General features: G+C 42.9%; 1 protein-coding gene across 1 annotated transcript in view; it reads right to left on the bottom strand.

Moving 5' to 3' along the window:
• The window catches only part of LOC140210099 (uncharacterized), a 58,534-nt gene that overhangs the window by 29,464 nt on the left and 9,018 nt on the right, over nt 1-20,052 (bottom strand). The window contains exons 3-4 of the mRNA XM_072278968.1: nt 18,987-19,149; nt 14,392-14,453 (exon numbers count right to left, since the gene is read on the bottom strand). Coding sequence (XP_072135069.1) covers nt 14,392-14,453; nt 18,987-19,149 — 225 coding nt within the window. The remainder of the gene's footprint in view (nt 1-14,391; nt 14,454-18,986; nt 19,150-20,052) is intronic.

Here is a 20,052-nt window from a genome sequence, read left to right as displayed (position 1 = left end):
TCAGTTAGTCCTGACGACGGGTCTCAGCCCGAAATGTCGACTATACCTCTTCCTAGCGATGCTGCCTGGCCTGCTGTGTTCACCAGCAACTTTGATGTGTGTTGCTTGAATTTCCAGCATCTGCAGAATTCCTTGTGTTTGCGACAGGAAACAGCTTCTTCACATCTACTCTATCTCGGCCTTCAATATTCGATAGGTTTCAATGAGATAACCCCCCTCCCCCCATTCATCGAAACTCCAATGAGTACAGGCCCAGAGCCATAAAATGCCCCTAATACATTAACCCTTTCATTCCCAGAATCATTGTCATGAATTTTCTCTGGATGCTCAGTCCACATCTGCAATCCTGAGCACCCTGATACTCAGATTCTTTCCCTATTTTCACTCTAATGTCATTCATAATGGCACTGACGGTGACCCATTTATGACTACTACAGCTGAAATCCACATAGGTACTTAAGTAAGCAACATCATTTGAAGACGTTTTAAAAAATCTATTGATTCTTAAAAATAACAGACCCGGGATGGTAAACTTGGGTCATGAATGCAGTTCCCCTTTAAGAAAATGAAAGCATAGATGCCAAGCCAGTCTGCAGGTACGACTGAAACACAGAAGCTTTAGACCCTGCACTCCTCACTATTCTGTTGGCAAATGTACAGTCTCTGGAAAATAAAACTGGCCTCAGAGCAAAAATGCAGAACCAGCGGGACATCAGGGACTGCTGTGTACTTTGCTTAACAGAAAAATGTCTCAATGGTGCCACTTCAGATGCAGCACTGCAGCCTGATGACTTCAACATTTTCCACAAAGACAGGGCAGCTCAATCTTTTTAAGGTAGAGAACATGGAGTATGCTTTACGATTAACTCATCATGGTGCACAGACATGATAGAGGAAGTGGAGTATGCTTTACAATGAACTCATCATGGTGGTTCTGTCTCAGTCCTGCTCACCTGACCTGGAACATCTGGGGCTCAAGTATTGTCCATTTTATCTGCCAAGGGTGTTTTCCACCATCATTCTGGTAGCGATGTACATTCCACCTCAGACAGGCTCTGGAGAAGCTGGACACCAAAATCAGCATTCACTAAACAATGCAGACAGATGCCTTCCTTATCATTGCAGGGGATTTCAACCAGGCCAGCTTGAAAAAGTGTCTGAACAACTACTACCAACATATCACCTGTGGAACCAGAGGAGCTAATACTCTTGACTACTGTTATACCACCATCAAGAACAGTTACTGTGCCATCCCACGTCCACACTTTGGAAGGTCCAATAACCTGGCTGTACTTCGACTCCTATCATACAAGCAGAAATAATGGCCACAGCACCGGTGGTGAGGACGAAGGTGGTTTGGGCAAGAGTGGAGGTGGAGTGCTTACAGGACTGCTTTCAGTCAGTAGACTGGACAATATTCGGGGAATAATCTTTGAATCTTCATCAAGACCTGTGTGGATGAGGAAGAGAAAGTTGAGGGAATATATACCAGTCCTCACAGAGGGATCAGCAGTGGAGAGGGTGAGCAGTTTCAAGTTCTTGGGTGTTAACATCCTAGGTTCAACATATTGATGCAATTGCAAAGGCGGCGTGATAACAGGTACATTGCATTAGGAGCTTGAGGAGACTTTGAATGTCATCAATGACTTCCGCAAATTTCTACAGGCGTACAGTGGACAGCATTCTAACTGGTTGCATCACCATCTGGCATGCAAGGGCTACTGCACAGGTTCAGAAAAAAGTTGTAGAAAGTTGTCAACTCAGCCAGCTCCATGATGGGCACTATCCTCCCCAGCATCAAGGGCATCTGAATGTCAACAAAAGAGACAGTTGTTGACTTCAGGAGGACACGGAGCGACCACTCTCCACTGAACATCGACGACTCCTCCGTAGAGATCATTAAGAGCACCAAATTTCTTGGTGTTCACCTGGCGGGGAATCAAACCTAGTCCCTCAACACCAGCTCCATAGCAAAGAAAGCCCAGCAGCTTCTCTACTTTCTGTGAAGGCTGAGAAAAGTCCATCTCCCACCCCGCCCCCCCATCCTCACCACATTCTACAGAGGTTGTATTGAGAGCATCCTGAGCAGCTGCATCACTGCCTGGTTCGGAAATTGCACCATTTCGGATCGCAAGACCCTGCAGCAGATAGTGAGGTCAGCTGAGAAGATCATCGGGGTCTCTCTTCCCGCCATTACAGACATTTACACCACATGCTGCATCCGTAAAGCAAACAGCATTGTGAAGGACCCCACGCACCCCTCATACAAACTCTTCTCCCTCCTGCCATCTGGCAAAAGGCACCGAAGCATTCGGGCTCTCACGACCAGACTATGTAACAGTTTCTTCCCCCAAGCCATCAGACTCCTCAATATCCAGAGACTGACACCAACCTACTGCCCTCTACTGTGCCTATTGTCTTGTTTATTACTTATTGTAATGCCTGCACTGTTTTGTGCACTTTATGCAGTCCTGGTTAGGTCTGTAGTCTAGTGTAGTTTTGGTGTTGTTTTTTACGTAGTTCAGTGTAGTTTTTGTATTGTTTCATGTAGCACCAAGGTCCTGAAAAACGTTGTCTCGTTTTTACTGTGTACTGTACCAGAAGTTGTGGTCAAAATGACAATAAAAAGTGACTTGACTTGATCTTCCATACCAAACTTCCTCAACCGTCTGAAGTGAAGGAGGTGCTATTGTGTCTTTTTCACCACACATCTGGTGTGTACAGACCACAAGGTCCTCAGTGATGTGGATGCCGAGGAACTTGAAGCTGTTCACCCTCTCAACCTCAGATCCATTGATGTCAACAAGGTTTAGCCCGTCTCCATTCCTCCTGTAATCCACAACTAGCTCCTTTGTTCTTGCAACATTGAGAGAGAGGTTGTTTTCTTGACTCCACTGTGTCAGAGAGATGATTTCTTCCCTGTAGGTCACCTCATTATTGTTTCAGATAAGGCCAATCAATGTAGTGTCATCGGCAAATTTAATTAGCAGATCAGAGCTGTGCGTGACAACACAGTCATGGGTATACAGGGAGTAAAGGAGGGGACTTAGTACATAGCCTCAAGGGTCTCCTGTATTGAGAGTCAGAGGGGTGGAGGTGAGGGAGCCCACACTTACCACCTAGATCCAGCTGCACAAGGCAGGATCAAGGCCTAAGTCTCTGAGCTTCTTGTCGAACCTGGATGGAACCATGGTGTTGAATGCTGAACTGGTTCATCCAACTTAGAACCTGACAGTCTAATTCTGTTTTACTTTTCTTGTTACAAGTCCATGCTCATTCTTTGAGGATTTTTGTTTGCATTTTCCTCTTTATCTGTTTCCTGATGCATTAAGTCTATCACCAAGCTGACACAGATCAGACACTAGATTCTATCCTTCCCGATGAAGCAGGGGTGAGACACTCCACCAGCAGCAGCCAATGCAGATTTGCAGGCTGCAGTACACCATCATTCTTGTGCAACATCAAATCATTTGATCATCATGATTTGGATATTAATATAGGTAAAAATGGACTAGAGTGCTGTAGCAGTGATCCAGTGCTTTTTCCTCTCCTCACCCCAAAAGTGATTGTAGCTCTGTTGAACATGCCTGACCACAATAATGTAGGTTTTCTTTAAAATTCTTTTTAGTCTTTTATTCTTTTTTTAAATTTTATTTTGATTCTTTTAGTCTTTCATTCTTCAGTCCTGACGAAGGGTTCCGGCCCGAAACGTCAACTCATCGTTTCTAACTGATGCTGCCCGAACTGCTGAGTTCATCCAGCATACTGAAAGTGTTGCTTTGATCACAGCATCTGCAGATTATTTTGTGTTCACAATAATGTAACAGTATTTGTGATCACACCACTACTTTCAGCCCTAAGTGATGCCTGTGAGCCACTCAGGCTGAGAGGTCTCAATAGAAAGCCAGGCTTTGTACTGAATCCCCTCAGGCATGATTTTAATCAAGGTATGACCTTCATTAAAGCTATCAGAGATGATAAAGTAGCCTGTAATCAGCATGGCTTTCTCAAGGGAAAATCTTGCCTGACAAATCTGTTGGAATTCTTTGAAGAAATAGCAAGCTGGATAAACAAAGGAAAAGTGGTTGATGTTGTGTATTTGGATTTTCAGAAGGCCTTTGACAACGTGCCGCACATGAGGCTGCTTACAGGATAGATTCTAGCATGGATAAAGCAGTGGCTGATGACAGGAGGCAAAGAGTGGGAATAAAGGGAGCCTTTCTGGTTGACTGCCGGTAACTAGTGGTATTCCACAGGGGTCTGTGTTGGGACTGCTTTTTACACTATATGTCAATGATTTGGATGATGGAATTGATGCCTTTGTTGCAAACTTTCCAGATGGTATGAAGATAATTGGAGGGGCAGATGGTTTTGAGGAAGTAGAGAGGCTACAGAAGGACTTAGATTTGGAGAATGGGCAAAGAATTGGCAGATAGAATGCAGTGTCAGAAAGTGCATGGTCATGCACTTTGGTAGAGGAAATAAAAGGGGTGAATATTTTCTAAATAGAGCAGCAGGCCAGGCAGCATCTATTATCTCTTCTTCCAGTTAGTCCTGACAAAGGGTTTCGGTCCAAAACGTTGACTGTACCTCTTCCTATAGATGCTGCCTGGCCTGCTGTGTTCACCAGCAATTTTTATGTGTGTTCCAGAATTGAATGTCTTGTTATATGAAGTGTGTTTGATGGCTGTGGGCCTGTATTCACTAGAATTCAGAAGAATGAAGGATGACCTCATTGAAGCCCATCCAATGGTGAAAGGCCTTGACAGAGTCAACATGAAGAGGATATTTCTGTAGTGGGAGAGTCTAAGAATAGAGGGGCATCCTTTTAGAATGGAGATGAGTAGGAATTTCTTTAGCCAGAGTGTAGTGAATCTGTGGAGTTCTTTGCTAAAGGCAGCTGTGAAGGCCAAGCCTTTACATATATTTAAGGCATAGTTTGATAGCTTTTTGACTGGGTCAGAGCATGAAGGGATATGTGGAGAGGCAGGAGATTGGGGCTGAGAAGAAAATTGGATCAGCCATGATGAAATGGCAGAGCTGACTCGATCGGCCACCTAATTCTGCTCCCATATCTTATGGTCTTATGGTCTATGGCTAAAAGGCAATTCCATGCCTGAGTCCTCGACCAGCCATCAATTATGGCATGGCTGGCATGCTATAACAGGCTACAAAACAAAGTCACGCAACATTGCTGATAACAAAGCATCCCTCCCCAATGAGGACAATGCATTCCATGCAGCTGTTGAACAAAAGGTCAAAAAAAACAACAAACCCACTCTGACAGCCTCCAATGCACCCACACGCACATTCATTATTGCAGGTATCAAATCAGCCTAGCCGGGACTGAACCCACACAAAGCCACTGGTCCAGATGGAGTTCCCAACTGTATGTCCTCAGATCTCATGCGGATCAACTAACATAAGTATTTGCAGTCATTTTTAAACTCTCTACTGCTAACTTTGGATTAACTAAAATTGAATTGACTTTATTACTTACATCCTTCATATATATGAGTAAAAATCTTTATGTTACATCTCCATCTAAATGTCCAATATGCAATTTATAGTAACTTATAATAAATAGTATGTACAACAGGACAGTTAATATAACATAGAAATACAATTGTATCAGCATGAATTAATCAGTCTGATGGCCTGGTGGAAGAAGCTGTCCCGGAGCCTGTTGGTCCTGGCTTTTATGCTGCGGAACCATTTCCTGGATGGTAGCAGCTGGAACAGTTTGTGGTTGGGGTGACTCGGGTCCCCAGTGATCCTCCGGGCCCTTTTTACACACTTATCTTTGTAAACGTCTTGACTAGTGGGAAGTTCACATCTACAGATGTGCTGAGCTGTCCGCACCACTCTCTGCAGAGTCCTGCAATTGAGCGAAACCCATACCAGGCAGTGATGCAGCCAGTCAGGATGCTCTCAATTGTACCCTTGTAGAAAGTTCTTAGAATTTGGGGCCCCATACCAAACTTCTTCAACCGTTTGAGGTGAAAGAGGCACTATTGTGCCTTTTTCACTACACAGCCAGTATTGTACAGACCATGAGATACTCGGTGATGTTTATGCCAAGGAACTTAAAGATGTTCACCCTCTCAACCCCAGATCCATTGACGTCAGGGGTTAGCCTGTCTCCATTCCTCCTGTAATCCACAACCAGCTCCTCTATTTTCCTGACACTGAGGGAGAGGTTGCCTTCTTGACACCACTGTGACAGGGTGATGACCTCTTCTCTGTAGGCTGCCTCATTATTATTTGGATTAGTCCAATCAGTGTAGTTTCATCAGGAAATTAAATTAGGAGATTGGAGCTGTGGGTGATGACACAGTCATGGGTATACAGAGAGTAAAGGAGGAGGCTTAGGATACAGCCCTGAGGGGCACCTGTGTTGAGGGTCAGAGGGGCAGAGGTGAGGGAGCCCACTCTTACCGACCTGCCAGTGATCTGACAGGAAGTCCAGGATCCAGCTGCACAAGGCAGGGTGAAGGCTGAGGTCTCTGAGCTTCTTGTCAAGCCCAGTGGGAATTATGGTGTTGAATGCTAAACTGTAGTCAAAGAGCAGTATTCCCACATAAGCATCCTTCTTCTCTAGATGTCTAAGGACAGTGTGTAGGGCTGTGACTATTGAGTCATCTGTTGATCAGTTGTGTCGGTAGGCGTATTGTAGGGGGTCCAGTGGTGGTGGTAGCATGCTGCCGATGTAATCCTTAAACCAGCCTCTAAAAGCATCTGCTTATTATTGAGGTGAATGCGACAGAACGCCAGTTGTTCAGACATGCTAACTTGGTCTTTTTAGGTACAGGAACAATAGTGGATGTTTTAAAGCAAGTGGACACTCTACACTGGGAGAGGGAGAGATTAAAAATGTCTGTAGACACACTTGCTGGTTGTGTCGTGCACACTCTGAGTACCCGCCCTGGGATACCATTCTGGTCCCGAAGACTTGGGGCTGTCCACTCATTGGAAACACCTGCGTACTTCAGCCTCAGAGATGACCAAGCTACAGGTCACATCAGTAGCTCTTCCTCAGGGGCTCAGTGTTGGCAACATCGAGTTGAGCACAAAAAAGTTTTAGCTCATCTGGGGGAGAGGCAGCGAAGTTGGAAACTCCAGTGTGTTTAGCTTTGAAGTCTGCCATGGTGTGCAAACCTTGCCATAAGCTGTTGGTGGAGAGTTGTGTCTCAACCTTGTTCCTGTATTGTTGTTTCATTGCCTTGATGACTTTGCGCAGATCGTAACTGCATTTCTTGAGTTCCTGTTGGTCACCGGCAACGTAAGCTCTGTGTCGTGCGGTAAGTGCTGCTCGCATGGAACTGATCCAGGGTTTCTGGTTTGCATAGACCCCGGCCAATTTCTAGGGGACATCATTCTCGATGCACTTCCGGATGAAACTCATGACCCTATCTGTGATCTCGGAGACATCCTCATCATGGAAAACATTCCAGTTGACATCATCAAAGCAGTCCTGTAGCATGGAGACCGACTGGTCGGACCAACAGTGGACGGTTTTAATTATGGCCACCTCTTGTTTCAGCTTTTGCCTGTACCTCAGCAGCAGCAAGATGGAGGAGTGATCCGATTTTCCAAACGGCAGGTGGAGGAACGCTTTGTAAGCATTCCAGACAGGGCCAGATTAACCTAGTAGCAAAAGTAACATATGCTACGGGCCCCGCACTAAATGCTTGCAAGCTGCAGTCTGGTGAAATCGGCATCTCACTGTATTCTCATGACAATCTGGCACCGCTGTTGCTTTCATGTCGGGGGAGCTGCAGGCTGCATGGTATGTGTGTGCAGGCATGTGTTGGCTCCTTGCTGTGTCGTGGTGACCTTTGTGCTATCTCCCACGCTCCCAAGTCGCTGCAGCGTGCCCTGTTATGCCGCTGACTTCGTGCGCTATGTTTTGCCGTCTGGACCAGTTGAAGGATTTGTGAAGCTTTTGGATAAGGAAGGTCATAATGCTGAACAATGATCAGAAGACATAGTGTCGACAACAGGCTCGTGGACTACTTTCAACCATGATGAAGTTGGATACAGGAATAATGGTCATATTATGGGATCAAGTATTACAGTGTTTTCAAATGACCAGTGCTTCTTTGCAATCTTCTGGCCAAGACTTGAACACAGCTTGTGCACTCTATGAATCTTTGCATGGATATATTCAAGCTATGCGGTCTACTTTTTCAGACATTGAGCAAAAAGCCAAAGATCTGACTAAGTGTGAAGATTATCAACAGCAAACTCCAAGAAAACGCAAGCAAAATCGCACGTATGATGACTTCAGTGGTTCCAGCACTCTTGATCTACTTGTTGAATCTCAAACGTCTTCTCAGAAGTTTAAAAGCCAAACACTTCTTGCCATTATTGACAGCTTCCTTTCTGCCCTGTCAAAAAGGCAGAAAGCTTATTTAAAGGTGAATGGTGTTTCTGGATTCCTTCATCAGTTACAGTCCTTTACACCTGAAGAGATCGTAAAGAGATCATCAAATCTTATTAAATCATATCCGGAAGATCTGGAAGAAAGTCTTGGCGAAGAGTTTGTGCAGTTTACTGAATTGTTGAAAACTAATCTTTCTTCTCATATTGGTGCCAAACAAGACCTTGTAGAGTTACAGTTGTACCGTTTGATAACTGACAATACTTTGGAGTCATGTTTTCCAAATGTAGAAATGCCTTGCGCATCTATTTGTCACTCGTGGTTACCAACTGCAGCGGAGAACGCTCATTTTCAAAACTAAAAAGAATTAAAAATGAACTAAGGTGCACCATGGGTCAAAACAGATTGAACAAAACCATGAAGCACAACATGTCACTAAAGATTTATTTTCTGCATTCCCCAATTTAGACTTCTTCCCTGCCAATCTTAGCACTGTCAGTGACGAGCATGGTGGAAGGTTTCACCAGGACATTGCAGTCATGGAGAAACGGTATTAGAGCAACTGCAATCCATCAATGCTGGCTGATTATTGCTGGACATTTAAGCAAGAAACCTCTCAGTATGAACAAAAATCAACAACAAAACATATTTGGCTTTGGTGAACTATTGCAAAGCGTAAACACCGTTATGGAATTAAACACATTATATTAAATAAAGTTAACATCTTATTTCTCCAAATTCCTATGTGATACATATAGTCTGAAATTATATATGTATTCAGCTTCAAGTGGTCCATCATAAACAAAAACAATTCTGAGAAAGGAATAATTTCATAAAAAATTGTTGTCTAGTATTTAAATCAGGAGTTAAAGCAACAATGAAAAATTGAACATTGAAAGGCATTAGGTCTAATGGCATTGCCATTGTGCTGGAAGATTTCAAGGTTGAAAGGCTGACAGGTTTGCAGAATGAAATATATGATAATGAGTAAATACTTGAGGAAATGAGCAAATCAGTATTTATTGCTCTGCCAAAAAGAAACCAACAGCAATTTAATGTGAGCTTGCACAGTTAGTTTAATGAATCAGGTTGTGAATGTCCTGCTACAAATCATCATGATGAGAGCAAGAAAAAACATGAAACCAGAGATTGTGCATGAGCAGTGGAATTTCATTGAAGATAGAAGAACACAAAATATAACTTTCATCCTTAGAATGACTTGTGTATGTACAATAGAGATCCAGAAAGACTTAGGCCTATGTTTCATCGATTATACCAAAGCTTCTGATAAGGTGAGATATGAAGAGTTTATAAAAAATCTTCAGTACTTGGTCGTTGATGGGAAAGATATCAGAATCATCAGAAACTTGTATCCAGAACAAAGAGTAGGAATGACAGTTGACAATGAGACAAGTGATTTTGTCCAGATTTAGGGGGGAGTCAGACAGGGTTATATTCTTTCACCCAACCTATTCAACCTTTATAGTGAGAAGATTCTAAGATAGACATAGTCATACTTCATTGATCCCAGGGGGAAATTGTTCTTTGTTACAGCTGCACCATAAATAATTAAATAGTAATAAAACCATAAATAGTTAAATAGTAATATGTAAATTGTGCCAGGAAATAAGTCCAAATAAGTCCAGGACCAGCCTATTGGCTCAGGGTGTCTGACCCTCCAAGGGAGGAGTTGTAAAGTTTGATGGCCACAGGCAGGAATGACTTCCTATGACGCTCTGTGTTGCATCTCGGAGGAATGAGTCTCTGGCTGAATGTACTCCTGTGCCCAACCAGTACATTATGTAGTGGATGGGAGACATTGTCCAAGATGGCATGCAACTTGGACAGCATCCTCTTTTCAGACACCACCATCAGAATCCAGTTCCATCCCCAAAACATCACTGGCCTTATGAATGAGTTTATTGACTCTGTTGGTGTCTGCTACCCTCAGCCTGCTGCCCCAGCACACAACAGCAAACGTGATAGCACTGGCCACCACAGACTCATAGAACATCCTCAGCATCATCCGGCAGATGTTAAAGGACCTCAGTCTCCTCAGGAAATAGAGACGGCTCTGACCCTTCTTGTAGACAGCCTCAGTGTTCTTTGACCAGTCCAGTTTATTGTCAATTCGTATTCCCAGGTATTTGTAATCCTCCACCATGTCCACACTGACCCCCTGAATGGAAACAGGGGTCACCGGTACCTTAGAAAAATTAGCAGCAGTCCAGGCATGACAATTAGTGGATTAGTGGATACAATTTAAGTAACCTACAATACAGAAATGACACAATTCTGATAGCTACTTCTAAAGAGAATCTCCAAGAAACACTAGATAAAGTCGAAGAAAGTGCAAACAGAGGATTGACCAACTGCAAGAAGATCGAATGTACGGTTGTCACAAGGAAGAAAGAAATACTGAAATGTGAACTGAAAGTGGGCAGTGAAACAATTAAACAAATATGGAAGTTCAATTGCTTAGGGAGCACAATAACATCTGATGGTAGGGCTAATGGTGAAATTAGGAGGAGGATTTGGATTGCTAAATGCACGTTCGCGTGTTTGAGCAAGGTACTAAAGAATAACATAATTTCCATGGGTACGAAACTCAGTGTTGCAGAGCTATGTTCATTCCACACTAACATATGGAAGTGAATGTTGGACAATATCAAAGCAGAATAAGAGAAGATACGAAGCTGCAGAATTGTGGTTTGTGAGAAGAATGATGAAAATATCATGAAAGGATAGGGTAACAAATTAAGAAGTTTTGCAAAAATACAAAGAAAGCTGATATCGTCAATCAGGACACAAAACAAGAGAAAATCTGCAGATGCTGGAAATCCAAGCAACACGTGCAAAATGCTGGAGGAATTCAGCACACCAGGCAGCATCTATGGAAAAGAGTACAGTCGACATTTCGGGCCAAAACCCTTTGACTGTACACTTTAATATAGATGCTGCCTGGCCTGCTGAGTTCCTCCAGCATTGTGTGTGTGTTGCATCATCAATCAGGAAATGGCAGCTGGAATTTCTGGGAAATGTACTGTGGAAAGAGAAGCTCAAACACCTTGCAGTGACCTGTAAAACTGATGGAAGAAAAAGTTGCGGTCAACAGCGCATGACATTCATGAGTTGCATCAAGGGATGGACAGGCAAAAAGTCTTCAAGAGCTTATTAGAACTTCTCAGATTAAAGTCAGATGGGAGACCATGATCACCCACATCATACGTCATGGCACACAGTGATGATGATAATAAAGGTGTATCCACAGTTCAGGAGAGATCTATTTATTCACTTAACCTTCTAGTTAGTTGTATATCCATGGAGCCATCCTTCAATACCGCAAAAAAAATACTATGTTTTCAGTGTCTGGCTTTTGGAACAGACACCAGTATTTAATATTCAAAGAAGTTTGGATATGCTATCGATATAAATTTGTAATTCTGTAAAGTTACTTGGCTATATTCAAAATGTTAAAGTTAAGTAAGTGATTACAACAATTTAAATTCTTCTCCGTCGATTGTCACCTTGTCGTGGTGGAGAAGCTTGTGTGGTCCTGCGATCCCAAGAGCGATGCTGTCTGGAGCTATGCTCCTGGTCGGGTCACCCATGGTGGTAAGGTCGAGGGTGAGGTCCTTGACAAAGACCAATCCAACCAAGACCTCAACGGTGGAACAGGCAGATGAAGCTACTTCGAACTCAACGGCTGTGAAGGCGGATGAAGGCTGCAACAAATCCATCAGCTCCAATCGTCCTGGTTTCCATGCCATTGGAATCAGTTGGTTGATTTGTGAAGTATTACGTGCTTCTTGAAGTGCAACATCAAGTACATGTTAAACAAATACACACACAGGGGTCTTCACTCTGTGGGCCACTTCTTCAGACCGAAGACCATCATCCTCGACCTCGAGGGATAGCCACGACGACAACAACTTAAATTATAGTTTGTTGTTATCTTTGCACTGAAAGAGTATAAAACATGGTGTCAGGGAGAGTGAGATTGTCTTGGATTGTCCTGGACTCACTTTCTCCTGCAGACTGCTGTGTGAATAAATACACAGTTATAGATACTGTGTAGCTCAGTTTTAGTCAGTCACAACTGCAACTAACCTCAAAGTGGTTATTTGTCCCTTAAAACAGCATTACAAATTAAAAGCAGGGTTAGCTGGGGAACTAACCTCCAAAATGGCATCACTGACCATCAAATTATGAGTGCAGATTAATAAAGAACACAATTTGCTTTTCCATACTTCTAGCAGGCATTAGGAACATATAGGCCAACTTGCCTGTTGTTGCATTATCTAACACAATGCTGTACAGGTGTAGACATATGAAACTCCATCAGCACTGGAGCTCCACAGGAATATGCTTAGCCCCCAGCTCTAATCACTCTACACCTATGATTGAGTGGCCAAGTACACCTCCAACACCATATTCAAGGTGGCTGACAGCACCACTGTTGTGGGCTGAACCAAAGGTGGTGCTAAATCTGCATACAGGAGGGAGATTGAAAACTTGGCTGAGTACTGTCATAACAACAACCTCTCACTCAATGTCAGCAAGACAAAGGGGCTGATTGTAGACTTCAGGAGAGGGAAACCAGAGGCCCATGAGCCAATCCTCATCAAAGGATCAGAAATGGACAGGGTTAGTGACTTAAGTCCCTGGCTGTTACCATGTCAGAGGACCTGTCCTGGGCCCAGCACATAAGTGTAATTGCAAAGAAAACTCTGCAGCATATCCTTTGGAGTCAGCATGACATCTAAAACTCTGACAAACTTCTATAGATGTGCAGTGGAGAGTATGTTGACTGGCTGCATCATGGCCTGGTATGGAAATATCAATGCCTTTGAACAAAAGATTCTACAAAAGATCCTGGATTCAGCCCAACACATCACAGGTAAAGACCTTCACAGCATTGAGCACATCTACATGAGACGTTGCCAGAGAAAAGCAGCATCCAAAGATCGTTACCACCTGGGCCATGCTCTTTTCTTGCTGCTGCCGTCAGGTAGAAGGTACAGGTGCCTCAAGTCTCGCACCAGCAGGTTTAAGAACAGTTACTACCCCTCGACCATCAGGCTCTAGAACAAATGGGGATAACTACATTCATTCTACTTCTGATGTTCCCATAACCAATAATCTCACTTTAAGGACTCTATCTTGTTATTTCATGCTCGTTATTTATTGCTATTTACTTATATTTCCATATACACAGGTTGTTGTCTTCTATGCCCTTTCTCTTTTATTGTTCCAGTTTACAGTTACTGTTCTATAGATTTGCTAAGTATGCCTGCAGGAACAAGAATCTCAGGGTTGTATGTGCTGATATGTATGTACTCTGATGCTTTTTTTAAAACTTTACTTCAGAAGGCACAATACAAGCAGCTCAATTCCATAGTTCCATAAGTGTGCTTTGAAACCAAACTGGACATTAAAGTACATTTATTATCAATGTATACAGTATACAACCTTGAGATTGCAACCACAGAACAAGAAATCCAAAAGAACCCATAAAAAAATAAGAACGACGAACATCCAATGTGAAGAGGGAGAAAAAAAAACAAACTGTGCTAACAATAAAGTAAATAACATTTCTAACTTATGTGAGTCGTCGGACATGAAGCCCAAGCAGCCGGATGAGGCCACAGAATATCAGTTCAGTAAAAGCATAAAATATCAATTAACAACTATTGATAACTTCTGCAACAAGACAAAATGCACACAGGAAACTGGGATTAAAAGTTATACAGAAAGTACATACAAGCTGCAGCAACCAGGAACGTTTTGAAAGAAGTCTGAACCCAAACATTAATCTATTTGTCTTTTCAGTAACTGATGCTGTTAATTTTTGTCATTTTCAGTATGTTACACTAAAAAGCAGTTTAGACATTGTGAAGTTTTTTGGAATGTCCAGACTTCATGAAAGGCGCTATAAAAACGTAGGTTCCTATGTTTCCAATTATATCCATTAATTTATAGAAATTTATCCTCATACAGATACTTACAATGAACATTCTGAAACATTAGGTGAATCCTGTTTCATAGATAATCCATTCTGGTCCCCAACCTGCCAAACAGGAACACACATTAAATATTTTACACTATTTTCATTACATAACATTGTTCTAGCCATATTACTTAATCAAGAACTGTTTCAGAAATACCATACAGAATATTCCAAATAGATCTTTGTGTCATACATGAATCCAGTATTATTAAAGACAAAATAAATACAAGTCTTTATTGCTGACTTATTGTGTATCTTGATAGTTATTGCTGTTACTTTTATATTGTACTTAATTCAGGATACGCTGTATTGCTATAGATTCCAAAGTGCTTTCAGTATATTTTAGGAATATTAAACAGTTCGTGTGTGATGGAACATTCAGAAAATAGTTTACCTTGTAACAGACAGAGAATAACTGATAAGGCAGCAACAGAAATTCATAATGCACTAGTGTGGGTCTGTGAGCAATTCGTTGACGACTTCTATTGTGTGTGGTTTGCACCACTACACATTTTCAAACTGCACTTTGCAGATTTAGAATGGGTACTCTGCCATTTGAAGTTCAGCTTCTGTGTTCAGGTGCTTTGGCAAATCAGTGACCCCAGTGTTCCAGAGCAGCACAGGCACCAGACTGATTATGGATCTATGGCTTAGGACACTAAAGACCACCAGAAATAGGCCAGGTCTGAGACCATACCACTCAAAAATATAACTAGATCTAAACTGAGGGTACTCCATTCTATCTAAGATAACCCAGGATGGCCCAAGTCTGAGTGACCCTCGGGACTAATCTGTATTAGTCACAGTCTGAGCCCAGGCCACTTGACATTAAACTCACTGCAGGCTGCATCCCATGAATATTCATCATTCCAGATGTGTCCCATCCCAGATCAGCACTGTTTCATTCACCAGTGGAACTACAAATGGTATGGCAGTCACTCAATTTTTAAAAATATTTTAATTCCTAGGATGTGAAAATTGCTGGTAAACTCAGAATTTACTGGCCATACCTAATTATCTAGAACTCATCAAACAGCAAAGATTCAACTACATTTGTCTGTCTGGAATCATGCATTGGCCAGATTCATTCCCTGACATGGCGGCTAGCCATTTTCACCCAAATGGTACTTATTTAATTACTTGATTTCAAATTCTACACTATCAATAGGATGTGAACCAAAAACTATGACTGCTAGTCTAGAAAATTCATAAAATTCTCTTCCTTCCCTTTCTCCCACGGTCCACTCTCCTCTCCTATCAGATTCTTCCTTCTTCAACTTTGCTACCTATCAACCCCTCCCCACCCACCCATCTTACCCCTCACTTGATTTCACTTGCCAGCTGGTACTCATTCCCATCTGCCCACCTACTTATTCTGGCTTCTGTCCCCTTCATTTCCACTCCTGATGAAGTGTTTCGGCCTGTAACGTTAACTGCTTATATCCCTCCATAGATTTGCCTGACCTGCTGCGTTCCTTCAGAATTATGTGCGTTACTCTGGGTACTTTCTCATTTGTTCCCTTAATTTTTGATAAAAAGTTGAGAACCAGGCATCACAATGGCTTCACAAACAAAAGAAAATCTGCAGATGCTGGAAATCCAGAACAATACACGCAAAATGCTGGAGGAACTCAGCGGGCCAGGCAGCATCTATTGAAAAGAGTACAGTCAATGTTTCGGGCCAAAGCCCTTTGGTGGGACTGGAGAAAAAACGCTGAGGAGTAGATTTGAAAGGTGGGGGGAGGGAAGAGAAAAACACCAGGCAAAGGGTGAAACTTGGAGGGGGAGGGAAGAAGCCAGAAGCTAGGAAGTTGATTGGTGAAAGAGACGGAAGGCCATGGAAGAAAGAAAAAGGGGGATGGGTGAGGAGATAACATGAGAAAGGGACAAGGGGGTGGAAACTGTGCAGGGGAGGGGAAATGGTACAGGGCGGAGGGGTTGGAGGTATTACTGGAAGTTTGAGAAATCAATGTTCATGCCATCAGGTTTGAGGCTACCCAAAAGGAATATAGGCTGATGTTCCTCCAACCTAAGTGTGGCCTGATCTCGAAAGCCAAGGAGGCCATGGATGGACATGTTGTAATGAGAATGAGAAGTGGAATTAAAATCAGTGGCCACTGGGAGATCCAGCTTGTTCTGGCGGACGGAGCGTAGATGCTCAGTGAAGCGGTCTCCCAATCTACCTCAGGTCTCACTGATATACAAGAGGCCACACTGGGAGCACCGAACACAGTTAATGACCCCAACAGACTCACAGGTGAAGGACTGTTTGGGGCCCTGAATGGTAGTGAGGGAGGAGGTGTAGGGGCAGGTGTAGCACTTGTTCCGCTTGTAAGTGCCAGGAGGGAGATCAGTGGGGAGGGATGAATGGACAAGGGAGGCTGGTAGGGAGCAATCCCTGCAGAAGGCAGAAAGTGGGGGAGGGGGGAGGGAAAGAAAGATATGTTTGGTGGTGGGATCCAGTTGGAGGTGGCAGAAGTTTCAGAGAATTATGTGCTGGAGGCGGAGGCTCACTGTCTCTCTCTCTGGAGAAAGCTCATCTATTGATGTCTATTATAAACCAACAGACTCTCACAGCTAGCTGGACTATATCTCATCCCACCCTGCTACTTGTAAAAACGTCATCCCCTTCTCTCAGTTCCTCTGTCCCTGCTGTATCTGCTCTCAGGATGAGGCTTTTCATTCTAGAACAAAGGAGATGTCCTCCTTTTTCAAAGAAAGGGTCTTCCCTTCCTCCACCATCAACGCTGCCCTCAACTCTTCCATTTCATGCATGTCTGCTCTTACCCCATCCTCCTGCCACGCTACCAAGGATAAGGTTCCTCTTGTCCTCACCTACCACCCCCACAAATACATAATTCTCCGAAACTTCCGCCACCTCCAACTGATCCCACCACAAAACACATTTTGGCCTCCCCCCCCCCCCACTTTCTGCTTTCCACAGGGATCACTCCCTACACGACTCCCTTGTTCATTTGCCCCTCCCTACTGATCTCCCTCCTGGCACTTATCCTTGTAAATGGAACAAGTGCTACGCCTGCCCCTACACCTCCTCCCTCACTACCATTCAGGGCCCCAAAGAGTCCTTCCAGGTGAGGCGACACTTCACCTGTGAGTCTGCTGAGGTCATATACTGTGTTCGGTGCTCCCAATGTAGCTTCTTGTATGTTCATCGAGCATCTATGCTCCATCCACCAGAACAAGTGGAATCTCTCAGTGGCCACCCATTTTAGTTCCACTTCCTATTCAGATTTGTCCATCCATGGCCTCCTTGACCATCAGGATGAGGCCACACTTAGGTTGGAGGAACAACATCTTGTATTCTGTTTGGGTAGCCTCCAACCTGATGGCATGAACATCGATTTCTCAAACTTCCAATAATGCCTCCACTCCCCCCACCTCACCATTTCCCAACGCCTTGTCCCTCTCTCATGTTATCTCCCTGCCCGCCCATCACCTCCCTCTGGTGCTCTCCCCTCCCCCCCCCAACACCTTTTCTCTTTCTTCCATGGCCTTCTGTCTCTTTTACCAATCAACTTCCTAGCTCTTTGCTTCATCCTTCCCCTCCAAGTTTCACCTATCGCCTGGTGTTTCTCTCTCCCTTCCCTTCACCTTTCAAATCTACTCCTCAGCTTTGTTCTCCAGTCCTGCTGAAGAGTTTCAACCTGAAATGTCAATTGTACTTTATTTCCATAGATGCTGCCTGGCCTGGTGAGTTCCTGCAGCATTTTACATGTGTCACAATGGCTTCTACACACTTACAAATCTATCAATATTTTCTACATAATTCCCACATTAATCCCATGAAAACCACTCAGCTGCAGGGTGTCCGTTTCACTCCTCATAGTTGATGGTACAACTCCGATTTTGATTGGACTTTACTACAACCACATCGCAAGTCTCATCTTCCTGCTTCCTCCACAATTTAGCTCTTTACTCTGGCTTCTATATCATTTGCCACTGAGTGTTCCAAACTAACAAATAAATGGCATCATGAAAAATACACTCCCATAGATTTTAATTCCATAAATTAATTTGCAACTAAATCTGGATTTTCATTCATTGGTTGCCTGTTAGATAAACCAATGGGTGTAAACTAAGAGTAGTGAATCAATAATGCATTGTGGTGCCCAGGAAGACGGATGAACATTTATCCTATTATGTGGCTTCTGCCCAACAGTACTGCAAACAAAAACAAAAGCAGCATCTTGTAGTTTTAGAACCTGAATATTCAAAATCCAGTAATACTAAAATGGTTCCAGTAAGAGATAGCAGATTTATTGAAAGCCACTTAGACTTATCTTGTCCACGAGCAAGCTATCAGAAAGGAACTCTCCTGTGTCTATTTTGTCTGGCCAGAGATGACTCCAACTCCTTATTTATCTAGTGGTCCTTCAAAGTATTTACTATGTTGTAACAGATTTGCAATGCAGAAGTTTCAGAAAACACTGGGTTTTACCAAATGCCCAACACTACTCTCCCAGCGAGAAACACCTGCTTGCGAAAATATTATTTTAAATATCAAAAGACAATATAGCAATTAGAAATGCAGGGAAGTTATGAAAACTATTTTTATAGAAATGAGATACTTGCTTCTTCATTGCAAGCTTGCTGTGTTTTTTTAATTTCAAGTTGAAATGAAAGTATTTTTTGTATCAGGGCATTCTGGGAGCCAATCTCTTCAGTCAATTGAGCTATATTTCGAACCAGCAGCAGTATGTGGGCTTCCAGATGAGCAAACTTTCTTTGCACTGTACTAGGAATCAACAAACACAAGTAAATTTCAATTGATGAAAGTTGAAACTCACTACAAGTCATCCTGAATGAGAAAATAACACAACTAGATTATATATTTAACAAATCTCTTCCTGATAGAGGGAAAAAAATTCATTGGGGAAACCCATAAAATGCAAGGATACCACCAACTATCTACGTCTTAAATAAGTACATTATATGGAATTATGGAATGAAGACCGCAGAAAGAGTTCCAAATGAGAAAAGCAGTAGTTTTAAGAATGAAACAGAAGCCCCATTAATCTTCACTGTGGAAGATGATTTTGATCTCGGCCTCACAAAGACCTGACTTGACTGCAAGTCTGGGTATAGGTGCACTATTGTAAATTGTATCGCAAAAATGAAAAAAAAATGTTAAACTCAAATGGAAATGCAGCAGAGACTTTCATGCAATGAAGGTGAAAACAGATACCATGTGAAATTAGCATTATGGGATGAAAAGCAGGAATAAGCTAAGTGATTACTAGTACTGAATTACTGGAGTCAATTGTTAAGCATGAGGTTATGGTGTACTTAGTGACACAGGACAAGATAGGACAAAGTCATCATGGTTTCCTTAAGGGAAAACCTTCCCTGATGAACCTGTTGGAATTCTTTGAGGAGATTACAAGTAGGATAAACAACGGGGATGCAGTGGGCGTTGTATATTTGGATTTTCAGAAGGTCTTTGACAAGGTGCCACACATGAGGCTGCTTACCAGGTTAAGAGCCCATGGTATTACAGGAAGGTTACTAACATGGTTAGAGCATTGGCTGTTTAGTAGAAGGCAGCGAGTGGGAATAAAAGGATGCTTGTCTGGTTTGCTGCCAGTGACTAGCGGTGTTCCACATGGGTCAGTGTTGGGACCGCTTCTTTTTATGCTGT

The sequence above is a fragment of the Mobula birostris genome, chromosome 1, assembly GCF_030028105.1.
Source record: "Mobula birostris isolate sMobBir1 chromosome 1, sMobBir1.hap1, whole genome shotgun sequence".
Classification (NCBI taxonomy): domain Eukaryota; kingdom Metazoa; phylum Chordata; class Chondrichthyes; order Myliobatiformes; family Myliobatidae; genus Mobula; species Mobula birostris.
The sequence above is the reverse complement of the archived record's forward strand: the minus strand, read 5'-3'. Positions and strand labels throughout refer to the sequence as shown.